General features: G+C 40.2%; 1 protein-coding gene across 2 annotated transcripts in view; it reads right to left on the reverse strand.

The window, feature by feature from the left end:
- dync1h1 (dynein, cytoplasmic 1, heavy chain 1) overlaps positions 1-27,757 on the reverse strand; it is a 45,405-nt gene extending 17,648 nt beyond the window's left edge. The window contains exons 1-55 of one of the 2 annotated variants that reach the window (XM_058399324.1): positions 27,508-27,757; positions 24,149-24,236; positions 23,880-24,053; positions 23,496-23,751; positions 23,226-23,412; positions 22,856-23,127; positions 21,795-22,022; positions 20,582-21,658; positions 20,312-20,491; positions 20,079-20,228; positions 19,814-19,960; positions 19,605-19,745; positions 19,323-19,499; positions 19,015-19,125; positions 18,795-18,914; positions 18,476-18,715; positions 18,237-18,392; positions 18,034-18,147; positions 17,838-17,948; positions 17,534-17,743; positions 17,309-17,455; positions 16,783-16,949; positions 16,537-16,710; positions 16,293-16,458; positions 15,927-16,115; positions 13,913-14,107; positions 13,530-13,812; positions 13,228-13,328; positions 12,265-12,424; positions 10,832-11,072; positions 10,411-10,594; positions 9,944-10,156; positions 9,420-9,658; positions 9,071-9,227; positions 8,696-8,923; positions 8,274-8,504; positions 8,017-8,157; positions 7,258-7,491; positions 6,627-6,833; positions 6,412-6,533; positions 6,130-6,295; positions 5,852-6,015; positions 4,839-4,968; positions 4,595-4,728; positions 4,396-4,510; positions 4,122-4,283; positions 3,788-4,002; positions 3,392-3,596; positions 3,113-3,286; positions 2,854-2,973; positions 2,641-2,761; positions 1,559-1,754; positions 1,037-1,154; positions 360-575; positions 22-234 (exon numbers count right to left, since the gene is read on the reverse strand). In XM_058399324.1, coding sequence (XP_058255307.1) covers positions 22-234; positions 360-575; positions 1,037-1,154; positions 1,559-1,754; positions 2,641-2,761; positions 2,854-2,973; positions 3,113-3,286; positions 3,392-3,596; positions 3,788-4,002; positions 4,122-4,283; positions 4,396-4,510; positions 4,595-4,728; positions 4,839-4,968; positions 5,852-6,015; positions 6,130-6,295; positions 6,412-6,533; positions 6,627-6,833; positions 7,258-7,491; positions 8,017-8,157; positions 8,274-8,504; positions 8,696-8,923; positions 9,071-9,227; positions 9,420-9,658; positions 9,944-10,156; positions 10,411-10,594; positions 10,832-11,072; positions 12,265-12,424; positions 13,228-13,328; positions 13,530-13,812; positions 13,913-14,107; positions 15,927-16,115; positions 16,293-16,458; positions 16,537-16,710; positions 16,783-16,949; positions 17,309-17,455; positions 17,534-17,743; positions 17,838-17,948; positions 18,034-18,147; positions 18,237-18,392; positions 18,476-18,715; positions 18,795-18,914; positions 19,015-19,125; positions 19,323-19,499; positions 19,605-19,745; positions 19,814-19,960; positions 20,079-20,228; positions 20,312-20,491; positions 20,582-21,658; positions 21,795-22,022; positions 22,856-23,127; positions 23,226-23,412; positions 23,496-23,751; positions 23,880-24,053; positions 24,149-24,236; positions 27,508-27,757 — 10,617 coding nt within the window. Of the gene's footprint in view, positions 1-21; positions 235-359; positions 576-1,036; positions 1,155-1,558; positions 1,755-2,078; positions 2,275-2,640; positions 2,762-2,853; positions 2,974-3,112; positions 3,287-3,391; positions 3,597-3,787; positions 4,003-4,121; positions 4,284-4,395; positions 4,511-4,594; positions 4,729-4,838; positions 4,969-5,851; positions 6,016-6,129; positions 6,296-6,411; positions 6,534-6,626; positions 6,834-7,257; positions 7,492-8,016; positions 8,158-8,273; positions 8,505-8,695; positions 8,924-9,070; positions 9,228-9,419; positions 9,659-9,943; positions 10,157-10,410; positions 10,595-10,831; positions 11,073-12,264; positions 12,425-13,227; positions 13,329-13,529; positions 13,813-13,912; positions 14,108-15,926; positions 16,116-16,292; positions 16,459-16,536; positions 16,711-16,782; positions 16,950-17,308; positions 17,456-17,533; positions 17,744-17,837; positions 17,949-18,033; positions 18,148-18,236; positions 18,393-18,475; positions 18,716-18,794; positions 18,915-19,014; positions 19,126-19,322; positions 19,500-19,604; positions 19,746-19,813; positions 19,961-20,078; positions 20,229-20,311; positions 20,492-20,581; positions 21,659-21,794; positions 22,023-22,855; positions 23,128-23,225; positions 23,413-23,495; positions 23,752-23,879; positions 24,054-24,148; positions 24,237-27,507 lie in introns of both variants that reach the window. The other variant, XM_058399325.1, reaches the window with a different exon arrangement.

Raw genomic sequence — 27,757 nt, forward strand, 5'->3', positions numbered from 1 at the left:
ATCAAACTGAGGACTACGTACCTGAACGTTGGCTTGTTGGAGGTGGTGAGACCAAGTGGTGAACAGGTTTTGTCTCATCTGCTGGTCAAAGTAACCAGCATAGGCAATGAAGGCAGCTGAGAGCAGACAGTCACCAGCAATGGTGGACATCTGGTTCTTGAAAGTCTCACTAGTCTTCTCCCAGCGCTCACGCTCAGCAGACAAGCTCTTTAATAGTGCAGTGCTGCGGTTCACCTGTAACAGTAGTGTTTGGTAAAAGGGACAGAACGGTAATGTAGTTTACACTTCTGGAATTGAAATTGTATTATGTGGTTTATTTACAACGGAGCAACTGCCCATTAAAAACAGAAGCGCCTCACCTTGGCCTCCACTGCCGCCAGGTCAGCTTTGATGGCCTGAGCCTCAGAGATGAGCACAGCATACTCCTCCTTATAGCGGGCAATGCTGGCCTCCAGGTCCCGGATCATCTGCTCTACTTCTTCTGCTTTGGTCTTGTTGTCCTTGGCATCATCTTCAAGCTTCTGCAGTTCATTCCTTAGAGGCTCCACACGTTTCAACATGTCTGCATAATTCAACTATACACAGATATCTAAAGTTACTTAACACTACTGCAGTTTTAAAGCCAGCTAAATTCCCCATTTATGTCATTCCTTCACCTGTTTGTAAACACTTTCTTTACAGGAGAGCACAATGAATTAACAAAAATAGTGTAGCAAATTAAATAAACAGCATATTAAAAGCATGATAAGATTTCATGGAACTTGCATGACCACATTAAATTGCATTGACTGGTTAACTGCATAAATGAGCACGTGTTTCTATTAAAGAGGAGAGTGATTATATACAAATAAAAAGCAAATGATTAAATCATCATACCCTTTTGATCCATGTTAAAAACCATTACTGTCAATTTCTGAAAATCTAAAATTGTTTTGTGTTTCCTCCAAATTCTGGCCTGTAATGTACATTAAAAAATACAACATTTGGCACAGTAAAGGCTTTACATGTGTATACATATCAGTTCAATAACACTGACCTGTGCAATGGCCCATTTGACCATAGGCCCACATGCCAGGGAGGCCCTGTTGACCTGCTCATAGTTGTAACTGGGGTTGGAGATGTAGTTCTTTTTCATCTTCTCACGGATTGCATCACTGTGCCCCAAAACATACAAGTCATTATAAGTCAGATTTCAGTTTTGCCCGAATTACTGGCCCAAACCAGAACCAAAGGGGGTGGGGTATTAAGGGATGTAAGTGAGGAAAGAATGATGAGGATTTTACAGGGACTTCTAAGCTACATTAGCACCATGTGATGTTTGTAATTAACCTTACTTTATATCTGTTAAGATTTATCGGTTGCTGGAATCATCTGTCATTCAAAAAGATCAACAAATTTACTTTTTTGTGCAATATAATCAATTAAAGCTAGCACAGTTTCTTGGTTCTTAAGAACTGTTTCAGACATGAATGTTCAAATAGCAAAATTATGGCCAATCAAATACATAACACTGTAAGTACATAGACCAAGCCAAGTTACATATGAATGGAAACAATACCTCATGTCCTCAGAGACAAAGTTGACTATGCTTGAGATGAAATTGTCTCTGATAATAACTTGTCTGATCTTTTTCCAGTCATTAGTCTCCTCCCCCAGCAGGAGGCAGATAGACTCTAGTGCCAGTTTAACAGCAGCAGGTGGGTTGGCCATGGCCCGGACTTCAACAAGATGCTGCTTCTTTATAGAGCTGACAGCTGGGGAGGTAAGGGAGGGTGGAATGGGGGAAGAAGGGGATGGAGAAAGGGTGGGCAGGTTTTAAAATCATGCAGGACTGATGGGAGGTGGGGGGTGTGGCATGGGCCAAACAGCCGTAGTGTAAGAGAAAGTGGACTATTTGTTTCAGCCACATTACATGCTTAGGAATATAGAGGCCAAATTGTACCTCTAAATAAACCCAATTTGAACCACGTAGGATTCATCATGTAAACTGATGTTGGAACAGAATACAAATGCAATTGACAGCCACCTCTCTCTCATACACAGGCCAACTGTGGCTCCATGCTACCCACTACAGTCACCTGATCTCTTCAGCAGAAAAGTTAACGATAGTTGGGATGAAGTTCTCGCGCATTATGATGGAGCGGATCTGCTTCCAATCAGTGGTGCTCTCGCCCAGCAGCAGGCAGATGGACTCCAAAGCCAGTTTGACCGCTGCAGGCGGGTTGGCCATGGACCTCACCTCCACCAAATGCTGCTTCTTAATGGACTTAACAGCTAAAAACCAACCAGGCAAGGAAGGGGAATATTGGAGCAACAGGGTGCAGAGAAATAAAGAAGAGGTGAAAAGAGGAAGGCCATGGGTGTTAGTATAGACAAAAGAAAATATTAATTATCAGAACAAAGTACCAAAGGGTAGGAAAGGACCACAATGAAAAGGTAACAGGAAATTTGTAAAGTGCTTAAAGATGACAAGAGTTCCACAGCATATGCAGAAGGCAGAAGTAGGACTTCAAAGCATAGAAAATTTATTTCACTCATTTGTTGGTCAGTGTTTAATTTATCTTTATCCCAAAAGAATATGAAATTATGTTTGCAAAACAGACACATTTAAATTAAGAAGACAGTAAAGTGCATCCATACCATTCTGAGCCTCAATGACAGCAGGCTCCACTTGGTCCAAGTCTTGCTTTACGCTTAACTGTTTGTCCTTGATAACTTCCTGTTGTTTGTAAACTGCTTCTTGGATCTCCTGACTCATAACCTACCAATGAGAATACCCACCTGTATATCAGCACCATAACCAACACAAAACAACACTACAAAACTGCTGTTAAGTAAGCAAAATGGTCTTGCCTTCTTCTTCTCAGCTTCTTGCTGGTCTTTGACCATCTTCTTTAGCTTGTCATTAGCAGCGGCATTCTTGACCTCCAGTTCCTGGCTTTTAATTCTCAGATCCCGGCGTAGCTCCTCAACCTGGCAAACAGCCCCCGCATAACAAGGTCAACGGTTAAAAATAATTAGCAGATCATAAATTCAAAGAATTTAAAAAAGCCTCGGGAATGTTCCAACATTTTTTTATTCAGCACCTTAATATTAGTACATGCTGGGTTACCTGATCTACTGTCTCTTTGATTTTGCGCAGACCAACATTAAGATGCATTTGCTGCTCTTCAAGTTCACTGCGTTTCTCATTGAACAGGTTGGCATAGTGGTTGATGAAGTCCAAGTAGTGACGTGGAGTGATGGCCATGGTGCGGCCACCACGCTTTGCCAAGCGATTATTAGCCTTACGACATAGAGGAGCAGGAAATAAACTAAAGTCTGATATACAAAACTTATCAAAACAAAATAAATGCTATGATGCATAAAGGAAAAATCTGTCAGCTCAAACCTGGTGTAGGGTCTGGTGAACAAACACACATCCATTGACAATCGCCTCACGATGGGTGGGAGGTTGGGGCAACTTATCATACACAATGGGCATGTAGTCTGGCACTTTGTAATTGGGTTTTTCCAGGTCCATCTTACTGGTGAACTCTTTGCCCACCTGGTAGAGAGCCTCAGTGGACCAGTCGCCAAACCAGTTCAGCACACATCTATACAAAAATGACTCAATCATATCATGGACAAACAAGTGTGTAAAAAGTATGGATTCATCCATTTAGTTATAATGCAACATTTTTAAATGTTGTAGCAGTTAAGGCTACTTTTGTCTTTCTGTTGATATTCCAGCAATCAAGTCTCATTAATTCTACAGACCCATGAAATGGGAGGTAAATAAAAGAACCTGTTAAATAGGGCAGGAGACGTGGCAGCTCGGTCCTTCAATCCCTCAGATGACGGGTTCATAGTGAAAACTACATGCAGATTCCTAATGACCTGGCTAGTGAACCACTTATACAACTCCTCATGAGTGTCCAACATCAGACCCTCCTTCTGGGCCCCTTCCTTACACTGGGTCATTAGTGTAGCATATTCATCACCCTCAAACAGACCAGGCACCTGCACAAAAACAATTTTTATTATGATGAATCAAAGTAATTAGCTAAAATACTGAAAAAAAGCAAGTGGTAAAATTGGTCATATGTTTTATTTTATTTTTTTTTTCCCCTGAGCCTCACTTCTCCATTGGCCAGCAGTGTGTTCATGCGCTCCAAGAAGCCTGAGTCCAGCACATTTGATTCATCCATGATAAACGCAATCTTTTCATTTTTGCATCCAGACCTACGAAGGACAGTTCGCAGGTCTTCATCAAAGTCTTCACCTGTGTACTTCCTATGGACCTGCATAAGGCATTGTTCAAGTTATTAAACAAGTTTACAAGAGTTTTGGTCAAATCCTCTATAGGACTATAGTTGCTGAGACTAACAAATAAAACTCTTTGCTTATGCGGACCTTGATCTGATAAACACTCAGACCATTCATCCAAGCCACAAATCTTGAAAGTGTGGTCTTTCCTGCACCGCTGACTCCAATCAGGAGTAGATGACCCTGTGGCTGACGGAATATTCTAGAAAAATATCAAAACAGTGAGAATTTGTATCAGAACACCCCTTATACATCAAATAAATGAAATGACTATGAGGAAACCCACCTGTCAATTCTCAACACATGGTCCAGAACTTCGTTAAAGAGCACCAGAGGAACATCCAACTCCTCCTCGTAGAAGACCTTCAGACGGGCCTTCACATAGTCACGCAGCTCCTCCTGCTCAACTGGGATGTAGTCCTACAAGCAATTCGCACACATAACTTGACTTAATGTGAACAAAAGGATATATAGGGCCATTTCTTGGGGCTCTAGTATAATGGCTGTAATTTGAAATTCCTTGAATTCACCTTTGAGAGCCAGTTGCTGTACAGTATGGGCCGGTTTAGGGCCTTCTCTCTATTTATGTTGGGGAAATGCTTCAGAGCCACACTGTCAATGTTCTCATCAGTCCAGCGTCTCTCCTCATCCTCTACCAGCCTGTAACATAAAATAATAATGGGCAATTATCCCATAAAACCACCATGCTTAAGAAAACAGGAGTCCTATAATTAGTACGAGACGTGTAGTATGAGATGTGTACTTTGTGGTTATAAACTGTAGGAACAAGTAGAAGTGTAACACTAGAAATTTTAACAGGATTTAAAATTTTCAACTTATTAAAATATTATAACTGTACAATAGCAAACTTTATATTTTTAAGGTATTTGACAAATACCCTTATCCAGAGCAACTTATATTTATCTAATTTATACAACTGAGTAGCTGAGGGTTAAAGGCAATGGTCAAGACCCAGAAGCTTGGTGCTGCAAAGATCTGAACTTTTAGCATTGTAGAAGATCCACCCATTAGAAAAAAATGGGTTTCACTGCATAGTTTTTGTAGTTATTTTTGCAGTATTAATAAAATAGGGCATGGTACACATTTTATAGATTTGTGTCACTCTGTAATCTCTTAGTCCACCTCTTACTGGCGACCTCTGTCCCAAAACTTACAAGGAAGCCAAAGTGCCAGTTCTGGGGAATCCTTCAGATCCTGGTTGCTGCTAAACATATGCTCTAGTATGCTTCTAGGCTAACATGTGGTAAAACATCATGCACTGAAGCATGTTTTGTCTAAAAATCCCTTTCTGATTACATTTTTAATCAAGTGTAAACTTGATAAATTTTAAATGTTTTCTACACCTCATATAAGCAGTACAAGCAGAATTCTATAACAAAACAGCCTAGTGTATTGTGTAGTGTTGAATTTATTGCTTAATGAGGGGACATATCAAAATAAAAGTCTAAAGAAAACAATAAATGAACAGAACAATGCATCAAGTTGTTAGGGCCCTAGAAACAAGATCAATCTTTTGGCCCACCTGTCCTGGAACAAGCGCAATGCTTCATGGGCCCAAACACGTATCAGTCCCTCCACAGGCAGTGCCTCAAGGGGCCGCAGTGCCTCAAAGATACCCCTCACCCAGCGTGTCATCTCTCTAGGGGAGTAGATGTAGTGGGGTTGGGTGTCTTGTGTGAAGCGCTCCTGTGGTTGTAAAGAAAAACCACTTGGTTAAAATTGGGAATAATTTTTAAAAAATGAATGAAAGCAAAAATCTAAACCCGTCTTTAAGTCAGCTGCATATGAACCCAGCCCAACCTGAGACATCGTGTAGAACTCCACCATGGCAGCAGTGAGAGGCTCAGCATAGGTACGCAGCGAGGGAATGAGGCGGAGCATGGCCCTGTTGAAAGTGCCATAAATCTGAGTGAGGGAGGCAGGGCCTGGATAGTCCACATACACAACTGGAACATGACGCAGGAACCTGAAACACGATATGGTGTGATTAAGGTTTGAAACATATTACCTGACTATTATGTCCATGTAGCATCTCATTAACATAAGGTTTATTTTTAACTGATCTAAATCAATGAGATAAACCTGTGAGAAAGAGGTTTTCTGCCAGGGTCTGTCGGGGGGTTACAGGCACCCACAAACTGGATTCTCTCCAGTTTTACCCAGGTCTGGTCAGAGGTGCGATAGAAGCCACCATGTTCCACCATCTATAAAGCACATGTGGAAAATAAAAAAAAAAATTGGGTGCAAGGCAAAATACTGATGTAAAGATTAACAGAACTACACCTGCAGTTGCATACCTGTCGAATAAAGGAGATGACTCTTTGTGTGCCATACTTGTCCATATCAGGCAGATTGATTTCATCACAGAATAGCACCAGCCACTTGCCCAGTTGTACAGGGGCTAGCACAACGCCATTGGGTGTGCGGCGGTATTCGCAGTAGTGATCGAAAGTCTTTAGTAGCAGCTCTGGGGTGGTGGCACTGGAAAAGTTCAAACCCACAACCTGTGGAAGTGAAGTTAAATAACTAAATTGACTCTGATGCAATAAAAAACAAAAAAACACAACCTAATTTGTATTAACATCACTCTTAAAAAAAAAAGTTAGGTTTCAGAGCTCCTCCCTTTATATTCAGCATAACAATTTTCTCAAATTGCTATCTTACCGACATTACCCTAATCTATATCCATAGCCAATTCATAGATGCAGTTTACATCTGTCCTATTTTGCATGTGACCTTATTCCCACTTAATGTAGCCTCTGCCACCCTTTTGAAATTGAGATAAATATTTCTTCCATATACAGTGATATATCTCTTTAAATAAACACAATCCATGTCACTATTGTTCATTTTGCCAAATAATTCTTAGTCATAATGTGATTCACTTTTTTTTTTTATTTGTTATCAAAATACTACTGTAGCACCCACCTCCATGTCAGGGAGGGCACGAAGAGCACTAAACAGGGTCATGGTTTTTCCTGATCCAGGAGGGCCACACAGCACAAGAGGCTTGTGCTCAGCCAGCCAGGTGTAGAGCAGGGCTTCATGCCGCACAGTGTCCAGAGTAGGTACCACCACATCAGGTGCAGCAACTTTGTGAGTTTCTACTTCAATCTGAGGCACCTTGCCTTGCCATGACTGCCACTCACCCGTGATGGACACCTGGAAGAAGCAAGTTAACAGGGTGGTAAATCTGCTGTATTTCTAACATCAGGGCCATTTTAAGTTTGAAAACAGTTGGCAAATTAGGTTCAAACCATTATGGGTTGGTAGAGGATATCTGCCAAAACTAAAGGACCCACACACACACATCGGCATCAATGGAAATCAAAGTAAAAAAAAAAATATTCAAGGTAGATACAGTTTGTGTCTTTGTGATGTAATTATGTGCTTTTGGATGGTTATGGCATCATCTCTTGATGGCAGAGCAATATTAATGGTCATACTTGATTAATATCAGTTTTATTTTAAGTTAAACTCTGCTTACCCAAAACTACTGGTGTCTGCTTAATATATGAATATATTAAAACAGAAATAATTATATAGTGATTATCAACATTTTTTATTCATAGGGCTAAAATTTATTATAAAAATATTCAACAGGATAGATGTACTAACAATTATTTTGCTCAGTGTTAAAACGCAGTTGACACTTGTTAACATACTGGCAAAAATGGAAACCTTCACCTCATAATCAATGATTGGCACATTAGGGGCAGATGGGAGAGCCACCGTAGTGATACGCCGAATGTATTCTCCAAGCTCTGCCCTCATCTTCAACTTGCCATCGCCAGAGAAGGACCACAGGACAGCATAGATCAGATATTTCTATAGAGTTAGAAAGAGAAAAAAGGTCACAAGAATTAATCATAGGCTCAGCTGCAAACGGGTAAAGCTGTAATTACAAACGAGCCATTTCTGTACTCTGTTTTAAAAACACTGACCTGTATGTACTTTTCCAGCTGGTCAACAGGCATAGGAAAGTCAGGATGGTTGTTATTGTACAGAGCTACATTGCGGCAGGCCTGGTGCATCATGGAGAATAGGGAGCCCAAGCAGCGGAGGCGAGTGAAGTCCATTATGTGCTCCATTTTAGAGGCATGCTCAAGGGCTTTGATCACAAGCCCTGTGGAAGTGAAGTAAGGCTGAAGGATGGCTGCCACATCCCTCTGAATCTGCAAGTTAAAAAGTCAAAGAAGCAGAGATGCAAATAGTCAAATTCCATTGTATAATTTATACAAAAGACATGGCTGTAAAATTGACAGTCAGGTAAACCATTTTCTAAAGAATCACTTAAGATGCACTAACAAATACATTACTTAAAGTATGACAAAAAACTGTTACTAAGAAAGGAATGGTCAATTACCTGTAGCATGGGGGAAGCAGCCTCCTCTCCTTCATCCTCAGTGCCTTTGCGCATGCGCTGAGCCTCGTCCTCACCCTCATCCAAGGCAATGCTGCGCAGACGGTACAGGAAGTTGTTGAAGATCATGTCGGTGCTGAGAACATCCTCACTGAACCACACCATGCCACAACGGGACACAGTGGCCAGTGTAGCATACTTCAGGTCCTGTACCTCAAACATGACACGCACCTACACAGAAACAAGCAACACTCTGAAACCAGACTGTACAACAGACTGTAAAGCAGATAGTTTCTATTTAAAATGGCAGTCTAGGTTTGTCATTTGGAATTTCAAATGATTTTTTATTGCACTCTTTTTAAAAGCAGAGTTATATACATTTGGAGGCAGGCTGAGACGTTCTCCATTAGGCAGTGTCAGCAGCTTGTTGTCATCCAGCACAGAGTTTAGGTTCTCTACCCACTCAGGATCTACATCACCATCAAAAATGATCCATTGTCTTTTCTGCAATTCCCCACGCACATTATCGATGATTCTGACATAAGGCAAAAATATCCATATTAATATCATTAACTTTTATAATAATCATCACATAGTATTCATCATAAAAACACCACTTGGTGAAAAAATAAATAAAGACCTCATAATAAAACAATTTCAACAAAGTAAGAAATTGAGTCCACATTTTGAAGGATATGGAGATAACTGCTGTACTTCAGGAGCTTACTTTCTGAGCACATGTGTAAAGAGCCCATCTGTCCATTCACGAGTGTTGGGGTCCAGTGTTCCATAGAGGTGGTCTTTGCTTATGGCTTTGGGATCGATGATGTGCGCCACTCCCTCAACACCCTCTAATCTCTCTAATGCTTTGAGCAACACACGCCAAGCCATAGTCTTCCCACTGCCTGATGGACCCACCATCATCAAGCCATGATTGATTTGGGTAATTTGGTATAGCTGAAGAACCTGGAAAAAGAAAATAAAAAGCCCACTGTTACATACAATACAAACAGAAAAATCTTGACAATAAAGGCATGGCAGGAGATTCCAATTAAAAATACACAAGATGTTCTTTAATAAAAGAATCTCCAGTTAAGGAAATAAAAAGCTTTAAGGGAAGAGAGACTCAAGAATTATAGATGTGAGCCTTATTTATGTGAACATAATTATCAGAACTTGTGTTTGTGTTTTTGTGCTTTTGTGTTTGTCAATATGTTTTCAAAATGCTTAAATACTGATGAGTTTATTTACCTTTTCAACCCACATGCTACCAACATCATCACCATCTCCATAAGTAAGGTACATCTCGGCACAGACCTTCTTGAGCTCCTCCCTGAGAGCAGTCATCTCTCCGCGCATGTACTGCACACCTGGAAAGACATCTGAGAGCAGGCTGAAAAGCAGAGGGATGTCCTCCGCCACCAACTTAGGCACCATGGTCTCACACACACTCTGGATCAGGATCTGTTCAGAAGGGTATTACACTTGTGTTTAGGCAACTAAAAATTTATCAAACAGTAAGTTTTGTGTTACTGATTTCAGTTTCATATCCCCTTCACTAGGCATTTTTACACCAAATGCTATATGTGCATTAGTAAATCTGAAATATTACTGAGATCAGATATCATTATTATAGCAATAATGAGATATGATTATTATTATTATATTATGAAACTCAAGCTCTGCCCTAGTGAAGGTTCTAAAAATTCTCACTCTACCTCCTGCTCAGGAAGGTTCTCTGCAATCTCATTCTCGTCCACATCCTCACCGCGCTCGCACTTCTCCCGCTTGATCTTCTGGATGCGCTCTCTCTTCACATTTCCAGCACTGATCAACACGCTCTTCAGAGCTCGTAAGCCAAAGTCATAGTGAGACTGAGAGGAAAGCTGCTCATCACACAACCTGAAAATATAAAAAATACAAACTTTACATGATATTGAACGATTAGCATTAAATTAACATCACATTTTTGCAGTTTAACAGCGACAATTAGCTTCAGAATTCCAAAAACGGTTAAAATTTTTTACTTTTATTTAGAAAACACAAGACGTGATTAAAACGTAAATAACTACATCACAACAAAAATCTCAAAGACTGCATTTATAAACAAATATTAAAAAATATGGACTACTACAGTACTTGAAAAAGGGGACGATCTTCTTGGCAAGGGTCTCAGCAGTGCGGAAGCCTTGTGAATAGAGCATGACCTGGGCAATGAGCTGTCGGTCAGGTTTGGTCATAGCCAAACTGCGGAAAAGCTTCTTCAGGTTGTCGGGCAGATTAGAGCGTCCAGCATAGCCAGGGTTCATGGTGATAAAGATGGCCATTTCAGGGCTCACCTTCACTTGTTTGTTCAGCAGCTCAGTGGTAACTGGTGTGCCTGAAATAAAAACAAACAACAACAACAAGAGTACATTTCCTGCAGAAATTGCAAGTGTGTTGCAGTGCACATCTCTCTAGTTGCCCACTTGTTTTACACACACACACACACACACACACACACACACACACACACACACAGGTTAAAAGCCCCAGAAGGCTAGAAGGCTAAAAAAGATCATGAAACAACTTTGATGTTGGCTTGAAGGAGCCCACTAAACATGATAAACAATAAAATGCTAAAATGTTCAGACCAAAATGTTCTAAAATGTAAAGAGAAAAACGTTAAAGCTGAAACATGTTTAAAGGTTACAAATGCTAAAACATTGCTATATTATTCCAAATGACTACAAGTGTTTGGAACAGTTAAGCATGCAATGATCAAAAGGCTAATATACTACAAAAAGGTGTGTATATACACACACAGTACTTGGATAAAAGACTACAATAAAAGGTTAAAACATGACATAAAACAAATACACGATATAAACTGGAAGTCTTCATAGTGCAAAGTGTTTTTTTAATGTGAGAATTGACAAATGATGCTGTAGATCTGTGTATGAGAGAATGGATGATGAATGTGTAGTTAATTAACAGGCATAGTGGCATTTATACATGCAAGTTAAAAGAGGATAACTTTGGAAGATAAATGCTGTGTGTGAGTTAAAGTGCAGGCCTGCACATCCGAGCAATCACATAAATATCAGACAGAGTTTAGTCACCATAAATATATGTGCCAAACATCAAATATTTACCAAATGACAATGACAAGGACTTTAGAGGCTTTGCTACTTTCAAAGCTAGCATGACAACGTCACCCACTCTAGCGTTTTCGCTTTAAAATGAATGGGGTAAAAAAGAAACGGTCCTGAAGTGACCGTCTGAAATTTTGGTGGTTCTACCTGGAGAGCTGAACATATTGAGCTGTTGGAAAGGATTGAAAAACTGCTCTAAACACACTATTCCCAGATAGGATCTTGGATAGTCTCATTTTGTTACACCATGTCAAAAAATTGTGACCCATGGAAACAGAAGACCTTTGCACAGAAAAGCAGCAGCAGCATAAGAAGAAAAAAAATATTGGCTCTTTTATGACAAATAGTACAATCTGCAGGCTTCGAGAAGTCTTAAATAATTTGTTATAACAGTTACAAAATATGTATACTGTGTTCATGAAGAGCTAGGGTACATACTGCGATCACGGTTGGGGTTGCTGTGCTCCCTCAGGGCCACCTGGATATACTGAACCTGCTGGGAAACAGCTGACAGCATCCTTTCCTCCAGTCGGTTAAACTCGTCAAAGCACCCCCAAGCACCAACTTGACACAACCCGACAAATATACGCCCCATGGCCTGAGAGGACAGAAAACAGCAGACATTACATTGAAAGGCCAAATTAATGTAACCAAGATGACATAATTACAAGTGGATCATGTCATTTTAGCAATCTATACATGCAACAATCATCAAATTCCAGCCCATGCACTGATTCAAATGCTCTCTGGCCCCAAACAATGATCAAACATTTTTAAACTAGCTACTATGAGAAGAATGTAGAATCTGCAAAGGGTAAGATTTCCACTATTCAGAACTACTGAAAAGTACACATTACAGTACTTGTATTACTCTTACAGTACTTGTGTGTCTGAGTTTGTTTGTACTAAGTGTCATCTAATGATCAGAATCTGGCCCTTGAACGGTGCCACTGTAACAAGACAATTAGTGTTATTGGCTTCAGAAGTCAGTAACTTTAATGTTATTGCTGATGGGTATAATGTGAAGGTGTTGGTGGTAGTGTGAGTCTGAATAGAAGAAATGTCCGCGTTGTGAGTTCTGTGGGATGGCCAAGCCCCAACAGTAAGAATCTGATATCAAATCAAATATAACAGATGACTGAAATAATTTAATGACATTCTTTTTTTTAATGACACCCGTTATTAGACAAAACTTTAATAATTGAATAAATGAATAAGCTTCTGGATTTGTATTCCACTAAGCAGACATAAATCCTGTAATGGCACAGATTTAGCACAACTTTATGATGACTCAGGATAGTCACTTGACCGCATTGGGTGTCAGAGCAAACAATAATAAGTGAATTGTATATGTTTTGGTTTTTTAGTTCTAGCCATTTTAGGTAGAATCAAAGTACATACCTGGAAATCGAAGGTCTCATCACAGTTGAAGACCAGGACAAAGCGTCCAAGCTGGTGGCCAAGAGCTTTGACAGACTCCGTCTTTCCTGTCCCTGCAGGGCCTGGTGAACAGTAGAGAAAATGTCAAGAGCCATGACCAAGAATAATTGAGTCAAAGCCAAATTGTGTGTTTGAAAATTTTCAAAACACACATCACTTCATTAGAAACTCTGCTGCATTAAGTTGCATCTGCACAATAAATTATAGTACCCAACTTCATTAATGTAATGAAAAGAAAACAGAGCCTTATCTGTTTGACTAACCAAAGGGAGATCCTCCCAAACGAGCCTCCAGAGCCTGAGTCATAGTGAGGTAACACCTGTCTGTGAGAGGGGTCTGTACCAGCTTCTCCTGCACACCCAGATACTCAAAGCCATAGTTAAACTTGGCATTCGCCATCTGAATTGATAGCTGTTGTAACACATCAGTCTGCTTGGGGTCAAAATAGAAGCGCATCTGGCTAAGCCACTCGAAAGACTTTGAGTTGTTGATCTTGTTCTTGATGAGGGTTCTAGTCACATCCCTTTGGTGTACAAGCTCTGTGATCTAAACAAAATAGTAAACATCACCAACAAGCAGCCTTATAGCAATGTGCCTTATACTACATTTATATTCCAAAGGAGAAAAAGGTGTAAGACTTTCTAACCAGATGCTCCAGCTTCTTCCTGCGTATAGGAGGCTGCTCCATCAGCACTGTGTCAGCCAGCAGGTTCAGTGTGGTTTCCACATTTGTCAGCACAGCCTGCAGAGGAGCCATGTTGTCACCACCAGCAATGGTTGTTAGAGCTGTCTCCACATTCTCAGACCAGTCAATTTGCGTGGACAGAACTACCAACTGAGCCTGAAAGAGTGAAGAAGAAAACAGAAATGATGGTTGTCATTTAATGAACAAGGTTTCCCCTAATACAGTTCGCCTGTCTACTCTGGTCTGAGAGATGAAATAACCTACAAACAAGCATTTGCCTTTTGTAAAGTTTTAAGAATCTACAATAGGGTAACAACAAATGTCTCAAATTTCATGACTGAATTTTATGCACAGTTTAACAGTCATTTCACATAAAAATAACATGACTTATTTATACTCATACAGTTTTGAGTTCAAATAGCTGTTTCTCAGGAACAAAAATCCACTTGAGGTGGATTTGAGGTGCTCTGCATTGATCTACTGATCAGTCCCAGGACTTTGAATCATCACTGAATTACATCAAATAGCTATCAGCTTTCTACAGGCATTTTAAAACAACCAGCATTGAACTATCACAAAACTTGTTCATATATGAGCTCTTTTTTTTGAGAAGCAACAGCTTTTCCACACATTCACCACATACATTACAGCATGGCCATTTTTTCCCCACATATCCCAGTTGGTTTGTTAGCTGGGGTCAGAGTGCAGGGTCAGCCATTGTATAGGTCCTGTGTTTTATGGCAAGTATTGGTCTCTGGGAGTACTACTTGTGAGGGGTGCCTAGACTCAATTATATTATTTTCATTACCAACATTTTAATTATTATTGTTATTAGTGGTCCAAGCACAAATTGTTTTATTGTCAAGATCTCATTTTTCAACTTTCAAACGAAAAGGGACCAGCAAATCCTAAACACATGAAACTTTAGATCCTGAAGAATCCTCATTTATCTCTGCCCACTCATTTCTTTTCCCACTTTTTGTTAAGGCTTTTTGTCTTAATATTTGTTAAGAACCTTCATATATGGTTTCCTTTTTTGTTCTATGTACAGTGGTAAGGTTTGGCCTCTGTGGTGATCTCCTGTAAGACAAATAAACCAGCAAATTCTCACATGGTGAGAATTCAAGTGCTACTCAGCAAAGTAAAGGTACCAGCATCAGTCTGATGATGGCAATATAGTGCAACCATTTACGTTTGGACATAGATCTCAAGAACCTTCACCCAAAGTCTTTGAGTCTTACATTCAAAATCAGTGTCAAGAAAGTATGAAATCTCAACAATTCATTCATTTACTGGTTAAAGAGTGAGCACAAGGACGACCAGGCAACAGCACTCTATACCTTATGTAGTACTAGTTGCACCTCAAGCAGCCAGCGAATATGGATCAAGATTATGCTAGGTGGCTACAACTTTGCAGCAGCAATCACTGGAAAGATTAAGCCAGGGAGAAGTTATAAAATGTCTGGTGGTTGAATAAGGAGACCCAATAATTATTGGCAAAAATATGTTGAAATTTGTTTGTCTACCCCATGTCAATTAACATTCCTACATGAAACAGCAGAAAACTTAAGTCTAGCAAAGCTAATGATATGCAAATTTCAGGGTATAACCACTGAAAGGGAGTAAAGTTTGTTCCATTTCTCAGGAACAAAATTGAAATTTGGTGTGCTGTATTGATGTGCTAATCGGTAAATGAATTTCTCAACACAAATCACTTAAAAAAATAAAAAATAAAAAAAAAAAATAAAAAAAAAAATTCAGCTTTCAAAGCAATCAGCTTTCAGCAGGCATCTGTCACAAAACGTCTGAAAGGACTGGCCACAAAACATTTAAAAAAGGCTAGGCACTATTGATTCTGGATGATTAAACAGTCTAGCACAATAATTAAAATCTGAATATTTCATCCTTTACATAATACATCAAACCAAAAAGCTGATGATGCACAATGAGTAAATGCTTGTTATCCCACAATTACCTGGTATCGGTCAATCCAGTTGATGTAGGTGCCAAGGTCAATGGCAGTGCCTTTGTTAAAGGCCCCCACTTCCGTGACCGCTTCAGCCAGTAATTTAGCCAGAGTGACCCGCATCTCCTTCTCCACCAGGGTCAGCCACTCGTTGATCTTTGGGTGTTCGGTGATGGACACCGGAGTCTTGTAAAGGACCTAAAATGTGTCACAGTTTAGTTTAATGCCTGGCTATTTTTGCACTCCCTATATTCATGTGTGTGACAATAACTGAAAATTAAGTTTAATAATGAATTCATCATGCCAACAAAACAAAACAGTGAGGGCAACATTTTGTATTAGAGAACAAAATTAAATTTAGTTTAATCTTCTTACCTCCTCTCCCTCTCGAGAGGAGATGCCAAGAACCTCAGTGTTATCTTCATTCAGCAGAATGCTGGCCACACCAGCAAACATTTTTTTGAAGTGCTTCTGCAGCTTGGCCACATTTTTGCTGTTGCCAATAATCTCAAGTAGGTCCTCATCACCAACAAAATAGAACCTAAAAGAAACACTCTAGTTAAACATTCTTTTTTAAGGGTTTTCCATTCAGCTAAACCCAAAACTAAAGTCTCCCTACCTGGGAAAGGACGAGCGCTCTCTTTCAAGATATTCTCCTAGTGCCTTTTGGATCTTTCCTAAGAGGTCTGCAAGCCTTTCCAATGACCTCTGAACACCCTGTATGTTCAGGACATCCATGACCAGAGGAGACTTTGTCACCTTCTTCATCAGAGCCAGGAACTCTGTGCTAATGCTACAAAATAAACACATTCAGTTAAGCATCTCTATTCAAAATAAAATGCAGTCCACTCATCTATTTGCTCACCTCTGAAATCGCTGTGTCTCCACTGGAAGAAGATGTTTGATGTCAGCGCTGCCAGTGAAAATACCCTCCAGGTAGACCCAACGTCTTTGCACGTCTATCCAGACATCAAACAGAGCCATGATGCGGTTAAGCTTATCTTCCCAGCTTAGGGCGTCTTCTTCAAACACCTACAGAAAAGACAAACGTTGTATTTCTGGCTTTAAGCTTTTTCTTCCTACATTCTATTTGGGATAACAAGGTGTTTCAAAACTGCATATTCATCGATCCTAAACTTTTTATTGAAGGTGCATATGGTGTTCTAAAAGAACATTAAGTTTTGGTAATTTAAAAGCTGAACATATTTCTCTGAATGGTCCTTAATTACATATTATGGGGTAATTTCTCAGATCATCTGTACTCTGTTAAAGGTCACGATTAACACTAACTCCAAGAATGCTTCTTGACTATTTCCTTCAAATCTAAAACTAAGGCTTCCCAAAAAAAAAAAAAAAAAAAAAAAAAAAAAAAAAAAAAAAAGACCCTCCACCTTGTAGTATGGAGACAGCTTCATGGCTGACACGCTGTTTATATGTTCCTTGACTTTGTTGAACAGGTCATCCCAGCCCCGGATCAAACGACACTTATTTTGATAGTTGACCAAGTCAAGCTCATAGGAATTCCAGACTTCTCGAATCTGAGGTGTACAGAGAAAGAGTTAAATAAATTCTGAGTTGATTTTGAGATTATAAAACCACTATAAAAGTCTCAAGACCTGTTTGAGGAACTCTTCAAGAGCCATTTCTCCCTGTGCCACCAGCAGTACATCCTTCACCACCATTTCATTCTTCTGCAGGTCCACATCCCAGATCTGCCCAAGCGTCAGTTCAGACAGCACCCAGTTGACATGCAGGCGCTTCATCAGTTGTTTCCAGTGACGATCTTTGAGAGCCTCCGATTTCAGCTCAATAACCAGCATGTTCACCTGTGGATCCAATAGGATAATGTAAAAAAGTTTCTCAAAGAAACCTTTACATGAATTTGAACCTGTCTGTTTAAATGAATCAGTAGATGCAAACCTTCATGTAGCCTTTGAGAAGCCTCTGTACATATTCATAGGAGGCATACTGTCTAAGGCGTGCTGGGAAGTTCTTTAGTTGGTTGAGAAGAGCATCCAGGCTTTGCCGCAGCTACAGATATAAAGAAAGAACATTAGAGTAATAAGAAACTTAGACTACCTATTCAAGCAAGATGGTAAACATTATCCAATCTTACTTTACGTGGCTGCACAGACACCCAAGGTTGTTCCTTCATTTGATCAATTTGCTCCCAGACCTTGGATAGTTCTGACCATACACCCTTCAGGTCTTGCAACTCTTCCAATGCAACCTACCAAAACACACAAACGTAAGTATGCACTGGAACTGTGAAGAACTAAAGACGACAGATCAAGCAGGATGCAGCAGTTAAGACAATACCTGTACTCTCTCCTCACTGCCACTTAACAGGCCAGTGTCCGTCAACTCTAAAGCTTCCTTAGCTTTAGCACACTTTTCTCGGTCATCCTTTAGTCGCCCAAACTTGCCTTCATAGATGGTGAGGGACTGTAAGGCTTCCTCTGGACGAAGATTGCCCTAGAATTTAGGGAAAAAGTAATCTATCTGGTAAAAGATGACCAAAAAGCATAAAATCAATCTCCAAAAATTCCTTAACTTACAGCAACTGGTTTGGTCTTCTCCCAGTCTGTGAGTAGATCTGAGGTGCGGTTCTCTACTGCACGGTCTTCCTGGACGATCTTCATCTGCAAGTTAGCCACTTGCTGCTGGATGGCAGTGTCCTTACGTTTCATTATGTCACTGAAAGCTCCCCATTCTCCTTCTATGTTGTCAATGTACAGCCAAGAGGGTGGGAACTGGAATCGCTGCTTCTCCAGGAGACGTTGCCCATTGCGGAAAAGCTAAAGGAACACAACAGAAGTCAAGTCAAGCTGAAGACAAATCAGAAAAATGATGAGTGAAATCTATGGCAATACTTACATCAACTTGCTTTTCAAACTGCTTGATCTTTCGCTTGAGGGCTTGCACATATGTAATGAAGGTTACAGCATCAGAAGTGCTGGCTGTATCCACAGAATGCTGCTCCAGCTCTTGGCGTGACTGAAATGACAAATGCATAAAAATGCATGTATTTAAAAAAAATAATAAAGTAAATCAACACTACAAAAAAAGTATTCAAAACAGGGACAACCTCTTATACCTTGGAAATTTGGGAGTGGAAGTCCTGCATGTTTTGACCTAGCATCTGTCCAAACTTGCTGAGTACTTCCTTATGCCAGGAGTCATACTTTAGGTTCACCTTAGACTGGACCTAAATTGTGATGGGTAAAAAAGAAATTAAAAAAGTAGTACTGAAATTCTTGATTATGAAAACATACATATATATACATATATATATATATATATATATATATATATATATATACATATATATATATATATATATATATTATATATATATATATATATATATATATATATATATATATATAATTTGGATGGCTTTACCTTCCCATAATCAATGATCACTGGGCCAAATTCCTTTCTAGTTTCTGCATTATCAAAGGTTCCTCTTGCTTTTCGAATTTGCACCAATAGCAGTTGCCACTTATTCAGGTCTTCTCCCAGGCGATTATAGATGTTCTCAGGCTGCATATCCCACAAACACTGGTACTGCAGCCAAACCTGGAATCAAGAGGCAGTAATAATGAATTGGGGCATCTTTCTGGACTGTGATGTATGCAACAGTATATAATTGAACAGAGATCTGAATAGAAGGCTGTGCATTACCTTGACATACTGCTCCACCTCTGAGACATTTTCCATGACAGCATCGTAGGCCTCTTCGAGGGCTGCTGGACCATCAGGCATTCTAGTCAGAGCATTCCTGTAGAACTTCTCCTCTTCAGACAACTCAAAGTGGACACCAACCTGTTCACAGAGAAAATCAGTCACCTTGAACTATACCCAAGGAAATAAAGATTCATTGCTATACCAACCTGGTATCTTTGACTCTGTATCCTTGGTAGAAACAGAATGATCATCTTCCAGGCAAACAATTCTTGTAAGAGTTTATAAAGGCAGTCTTCAATAGGAGGATTCAGGTATATAACCTGGTTTGTTATCCTGAGCTCATGGACCACATTCTATACAGAGATAATATGTCACAGTGTTAACACTGAATTGTTAAGAAATCTGCATTTTAAAAACATATTTAGGTTATATCTGTTATTGTCTCCACATCCTTGACTGAAAATGTTTCACCTTGATCTTTGGCTCTCCTCCAGGCTTGTGGCTGACTTGTGGCGCTTCAGTGTCCATGTCCACATCAGCTTTGTCCTCCATTTGTCCTCTAAGCACCTGTGTCCAAGCCCTGAGGCCAGCCTGCAGACGGACTCCCAAGATCCGCTCAATCTACAAGACAGTGACCATAATTAAAACAATTAAAGGGGATTCACCAATTTATGTGTTTCATATAATCAATTCACAAAGCTTACCTCAATGTCTAGTTTGTTGACCCAAATGGGCAAATTAGAGTAGGAGTGCAGATTCAAGTCATCAACAGCCTTCTGGACACGGCTCAGGATCTCTGAGAAGATCTTATGTTCATACATGCAAGTTTCAAGAGAGCGTACCTCCAAGTCAATTTTCTCTTCAATCAACAGAAGGTCATCCACCTAGATGTGAAACAGTACAGCACAATTATCACCTTTTTGTTCACTCCTCTTCATATATGGATAGTGTTCTTAACAAAGCAAGGAACAAACCTTCTCTTGGAAATTGAAGACCGTTTCTGCCAGGCGCTGAACATAGGGATCAAGTTTATAGGACTCCCAAACTAAAGTTATACCCTCAGTAATCAGGGCTTGAACCTCTCTCTTCAATCCAGCTACCAAGGGTGCAATGGAAATACGCTCCTCAACCTTTTCACAAGTGCGCTCATATGTACGCACACTTTCAATAAGGGAAATGGCAAATGGGTAGAGCTGATTAGCTTGATGGGCTTTGTTAACAATGGCCAGGGGTACACGGAAGCTAAGCCACTTCAGGTTACGAACCTCCTTAGACAGAGTGATTATCTCAGGTAAAAAGTTGACTTTCAGTTTCAGAATGGTCCCGGTGCGCCCACGGGCACGACTGCTTTCAATGGTGAAGATCCGACCTGAAACCCCAAGGTTGCGCTGCTGTACTTTGCGGGCCCAGTCATCAAAGATCTCCTGGGTATTTAGTTTGGCACGAAAGCTGTCCCCATCCTGCTTCAGCTTCAGACCTTCCACATGATTCTCCCAACCTTTTCCCAGAACATCCTCCACACGTTTCATGTAGGCGGTCAGCTGCCGGTCAATCTGCTTGGCCCAGATGATGGACCCAGACACTGGGGGCAAGTCACGCACATGACTCATTTTGCAAGACTGACTTTGTGGGTATTGCACTTTAAACTTGTCATGTAAAGACTCTATGTCATCCTTCACACGCTGGATGAGCTGGGTCTGGTATTCACGTATGGCTCCACGAATGTGCGGACGCACAAAGAGAGCATTAAAACGGGAGAAGATGCGGAACATTTCATTGGCATTCTTTGCGGTGCCCAGTTGATCACGAAGACGGGCTGTGATGCGGGTCTCAACCCGATCAATGCGCTCATCATACCGCTTCATTGCAGCCTCCCATGCCTCCATCCCCTCCTTTGAGACATCCAATCCATCTACCTCCTTTACATTTTCATAAGCCAAGTTAACTTCTTCAATGGCATTAGCATCTGCAGCATCAAAGAGAACTTCGGCCACTTTCATGTCAGATGGTTCTACTGCTTCACTCTGACCATGCTGTGGGACAGCAGACACCTGAAAAACAGACCAAAAACAATACATAAAAAAAAAATTTGAATGGCTGATAAGCCAATAAATACAAAGGAAAACTGCACATAGTCAAGGAAAAAAAAAATACCACTAAATGAATATCACATGAATCTAAAAGTACCTGAGGTCTCAGTACACGGACAATAACGGCTCTCAATTGCTCATGCTGTCTCCTGAAGCGCCTCATGTGATCTAAGCGGGACTGCAGTTTTCGATGTGCAGGGCTGAGGCGCCACACCATCTTGAGATTCTCCTCCCTCTTCCTCTTCACAATATCTCTAAGGAGAACCTGAAGTTTTTCATATTCATCTTCCCAGGTCTGGAACACTTCAAAACAAGCCACCATCACCTAAGGAGTAAATAAAAAGAGTTGTCTACTGGTACAAAACAACAACGAGAGTAATACGAATCATTTCAATGCCAGTACAGTAATCCCATTGTTTATCGCAGGGGTTACGTTCCAAAACCCACCCGCAATAAACAAAAATCAACGATACACGGACGCCACCCCCAAATGCTTTGTTTTTTTTATTATTTAAGCTGTAATTTACCCTCCCTCACTCTTTAAACACACACAGAAAAAATCTGCAAGCATATAGCGAGATGAATTTGGAGTAAATTCGTAGAAATATCACATTTATAGTGAGTACTGCTTGTATGCATGTTCCTTTGCCATAAGCCTTAGAAGGTGCAGAGCATTTGGGCAACATAATATGGCTTGCAGAAAAACCATAAAAAAACAAAAAGCATACACAGAACAAAACATAAGTGACATGCAAAGAAGTGGGATGCTAGAGAATTTTGCTTCCCTTTCCCCAACTGCACACAGAGCCAGCAGCCAATCACAACCATGATTAAACGAATGGGGCATTCCGATTGGCCGGACTCGTTCCTCCAGCCGTGCTGTATTTTGATTTTCAGCATGATTTTCAGCACTGCACTTTCCTAAACAATGCTACGTGTTCTTCTTAACATTTTACTTCATTCTCAATTGATGTTTATATTTTGTAATTAATAATTATATTTTTATTAATAAATAAAATAACAATTCACTATAAGGTTTGCAGATACCGCGATATACTGGGAAGATCAGCAAAAAAAAATATATGTTCCAAATAAAAATCCACAATATACCGGGACTGCAATATAGCAGGGGATTACTGTATTCCAAATAATCAGTACCTTCTCAAATTCTTCATATGCCACATGCATGAGTTTCCGGGTGCCCAGCACTTTAAGAAGCTGTGCACTGAGGTCACGAGAGATGGCCTCAACCAAGCGCAGGGCACGCTGGATGGGATACTTCGTGTTTCGGATTTTGCGTAGATGTGTAAAAATGGCCACCAAAGCCTGACGTATTTTGTCCAGTTCAGTGGCTGACAACAGATCGTTGAGTGGGAAGTCCTTCATCAGAGGGTTGTAATCATTCACCGTCTCCACGGCCTGCTTCAGGCCTGGGGGGGGGGGACACCACCATAAAAGCATTACATTCTACAAATACACTACATTCCACATTCTACAGCAAAAGTAATGCATCATGATGAAAGCTCACCAGTATCTGTGTCAAAGCTAACAGTGGCATGAAATCGTTTGCCATGTTTAAGAATGTCCAAGGTGAGTAGCACTTCTGGACTCTCTCTCTTCTCCTGAATGCGATTAAGGGCACGTTCAAGGTTAAGCCAAAAGCTGATTTCCTGCAGGGCTGTCCCAGAGGCTGGGTCTCTGTCCAGTTTAGTCACCTACAAGAGAAACATTAAATTACACCAGGAACAAAGCAAATGGTAACACATTTGAGTAAAACATAGCAAAAAATTATCTTTACCTTCTGAATTTCCCTAATCCAGCGGTTAACCCCTGACTGCAGCTGGTTAAGGAAAGTGGGATCCTCTACTTTGTCACCAAAGTCGGTAACCTTAGGCTTTTCTCCCCGTTCATAGCACTGCTTTGCAATGTTAGAGATTGTGGGATGGATCAGAAGACTTATCTCTGGAATTTCTATGTTCTGCTGCAGGTGTAACAAACCCATTTCAAGCTCCGCAATCTTCTTTTCCACAGATGGAGCCATCTTGTCTCCATCCCTAAATTGTGAAAAAATGCCGGCCTTGAGTGCGAGTAATAATAAAACACAAAAATCCATCAAACGTGTATGACCACAACAAACTTACATTAACTAAGATTACCCAGTGGTTCAGTATTCTGGCCTTACCTGTCAGCTTTACCTGACTCACGGATGTAAGACTTAAAGAAGGGAGCAACAGCATTACTGATGAAAGAGTGCAATGTCTCATATGGTGAATCTTCACTGAGTGTCAAAACCCGGACTTGAGTTGAAATGGGCTTGTCAGCATCAATGACTCCAGTCCTCTTAATAAAAGCCAAGCTAAATGAAAAATATAATATGAACTTAGTTTATGCCTTGAACATCAGACAATATTTACTAAACACTGTATACTGACTCATTCAAGACCATTTCACCTGTTGGACTTAATCCCATAATGGATATCAATATTAACGTTATAGGAAATGCATTCCTTTTCCTCCTCTCCTTCGTCGCCTACATCCTCTGAAAAAAGAAAAAAATAAAAATAAAAAAATACATAAAGCAATACAGTAATTAGATAATACTGGGTCACCTTTTCATTTCCTAATCAATTCACTTATTTTCCCCCAAATAATTTAATTACTTCAGTCACACAATGATTAAAAGAAAATCAAATCATGTGTGTGACATGTGATTCAGGTACCAAACATGAAGTGTCTAAATTATGAACACCACTGTTTAATGAAATACAAGACCTTCTGTGCTGGACCTTGTGTTGACCCTGGTAGTAAAGACTAGGCACCCTGCCTCACTGGCTGACCATCACTACAAGACAAGCAGCTTTATGGAAATGGGTGGAAGATGTGGGTTTTCTACAACAAATGGAGGTTTTCACCCAACACAGGAACTTGTTAAACTCTACCCAACAATATAGCTTTGCTTCTCTGGCATTGGTTATGCTTGTGCCCCCAGCTATTTGTGCACATATGAAGCCATGTGCAGCCAGTCACATGGATGTCTGCCTTCAAACTTGTACATAACAAAAGTCCAGCAGGGGGAAACACTAAAAAAATATTCTGGTTGACCAATAAATGGAGAAAAAAAGATGTGTTGGAAAACTAGCAATGCCCCATCCAATCAGTAAAACACAAAAACACCCCTCAATTTCAAGCTAACTTGCCAACTCCGTATGCTGCACTCATAGTGCCTCTTAAGTGCCATTTTGCAAGCTGTAATAACATTACTTCACACCTTGGGACATTTTAGATCTAAAGTGGAAAATAAAAACATGGGCCTTTTGAAAACAAAGTGTGCCTTTTGTTTGCTCCATCAACCACGTAAAGCTAATAAAAACCCACTTTACAGACGGTTACAGACCTAAGTGGCTACTGGTAGAGTGAAACTGCAGCAGAGCATGTACAGCAAACAATAGCAAGTAGCTTAGCAACAAGCCAGCTGCCTAACGTTAGTGCTAATTCTAATGTTGTTGAAGACATTCTCAAAAGAGTGATGACTAGGTCAGTGATATTGAATGATCCAAGATAAAATCATCATAAAAGAAATTAAAAGTACTATTGTGCCTGTTTCACAATGGATGCATAAGCAGAGAAGAAGCAACGCCCATTATTTGGTGACCAGGGTGGCATGTCACTGCGTAGCAGGAGCAGAGCAGAAACACCATGATAGTTTCAGCACAGAGACTATTTTTGCAGTGCGACTCACACTGAAATAAAGTGACAGAAACAATGCACTGTTTTAGGGAAAAAAAGGGGGGGGGGGAACAAAAACAACAACAAAAAAAAAAAACACTGAACCCATAGAAGTGTTCCTTTAAGTTAAAGATTAATTTTATCATAAACTACATATACACAGCATGGTATATGCTTATATTGCATGTGTGGGAGGTATACAATAACTGCAGGGTATGTTAGTGATCACAAACAAAAGCATGTGACAGGTGTGGTTACGTGAACCCAAAGTCTGCATCTCATCCTTCTTCTCAGCCTTAGCAAACGATAAAATGGTGATCTTTCGGACCTGATTTGTTTAATGTAGATAAAGCAATTCTAAGTTACAGAAACTACATCAATAATTCAAATAAGCCTCTTGAAGATTTGCTCCTAGAGGCAACAACTTTAACAACATTTGCATTTAATATCTAATTTAATTATTGCAAACTTTGTTGTGTGCAGCTGAACAGAGGCTTTTGTTTAGCAAACAATCACTATCCAGTGTGAAAGCACAAAGGGTGCAGACTGCTTCAGCTCTGTTGAGGAACTGCTCCCACACCCTGTATGAAACGGGCATTACACTGTTCAGTATACGCAGCCATGTTGATCTGATGTCAAAGTACAATGTCCAAGACACCACAAATGCATTACTTTCAGGTAGGTTTGGGATTTTGCCGTTTTTTTTAATAAACATTTGAGAGATTACACCACAGAAAAAAAACACAGGTCAAACATACTAAAATAGAACAGAAAACAAACCCCTGACACTAACACACATTTACATAACAGTCCTGCTGCCTACCTGGCACTAGCACTTCAACTAATGATTATTTTTGATTAACCACACAAACTAATATAATGTGACGATATTCTGCACATATTATTTTAATGATATTATTAACTCCAATTAAAGCCCAAATTTATTCCATTCTGACCAAACAAATGAAAACTAAGGGCAAAATAAAATGGTTAATTTCACATTTTTGGCTTCACTAGAACACATTTTCAGTGTGTGAAATTGACAAGTCTTCAGAGTTGAAATCTGTTATTGAACTGACTCTATAGAGGACACATCATCCTCAGAGCTAGTGTCTTTCCTCCATGGAGATAAATAACAAAGGGATTTTTACATGCATTCATGAATGTACCTCAGGTAAACAGGGCTTCAAAGTCTCAGCATTCTTACAGTGAATTCTAAACCTTTGACGTCTAAGATTGCTGTCTCCATTATTTGTAAGTTGGATTTCTTATCCATATGACTGACAGTTAATAGAAAAATACTGAGAAGCTCTTGTGCGCTATGAGCTAAACGCGAAACCTGACTATCAATTATGTTTAAGATCGTCTGCCCCATTGTTACTGCACTTCACATCGCCCATCAACAAATTGGCACAAAAAACCCTATAAACATTACAAATATTTCATTATAAACATATTTAACGTGTTCCAGGGTGGGTTATTTAGTTAGCGGTTGTAACGCTGTGGGTCAGTAGGCAGCGGTAATCTGGCGCTGAAGAGACACGCCTTGTCCGTCTGTCTGTCCTTATCGGCCATGGCGCACGAGCATCCACTGCCTCCACCATTTGTTAACTAATTAAAATAAATAAAAAAAAAAAAAAAAAACTTGTCCATACTTAAAGTTTAAAGTCCACTGACGACATTCTATACATATTGATATAACGATTATGCGTTATTCTGCTATGCCACTCATTAAGCCTTTGTTTACGGCAAATGTGCTACCTAATACAACTCCACTAATAATGTGTCCACTGCACTTTCATCTAGTCTGACGATTTGGATGTGAGGTCAACCGTTCAGATTCTCAATGGACTGGACAAGCCGCAGAGTCGATGAGCTGAACACCGCCCCAGCAAGCTGTGTGCATCGACCGAATATAAAAAGTCTCCCTATCGGAGACCAGTTCAATAAACAATCGTTTATATGAGGTAAAAATGACCTACATGGCCCACTTGAATCCATTTGGTACTTAACCAAAGATATTTTTTAATGTCTAATATTTTATTGTCTATTATTTTATAATTTTTTAAAGAATATTAAAAGACCTTTTAGACAGCTCCGTTCAACTAGAATGGTGTGAACTTGAGGATCCGAGAGAAATTTCCTCATCTGCTCCACGGAGCTCTTCTCCTCCAGGGCGGTTTCCAGTGCGGCCGGCACTTCGCCGCCATCTTCTAGCAGCAGAGGCACCAGTTTGCGGATGTGTTTCTGCAGAACCGAGGTATCAGCGACCGTCTGCACAGCAGCAGAAACCTCCATGGTGCCGCCACTGTCGTCTCCTCCACCGTCCGACAT

This window comes from Hemibagrus wyckioides, linkage group LG09 (assembly GCF_019097595.1).
Source record: "Hemibagrus wyckioides isolate EC202008001 linkage group LG09, SWU_Hwy_1.0, whole genome shotgun sequence".
Classification (NCBI taxonomy): Eukaryota; Metazoa; Chordata; class Actinopteri; order Siluriformes; family Bagridae; genus Hemibagrus; species Hemibagrus wyckioides.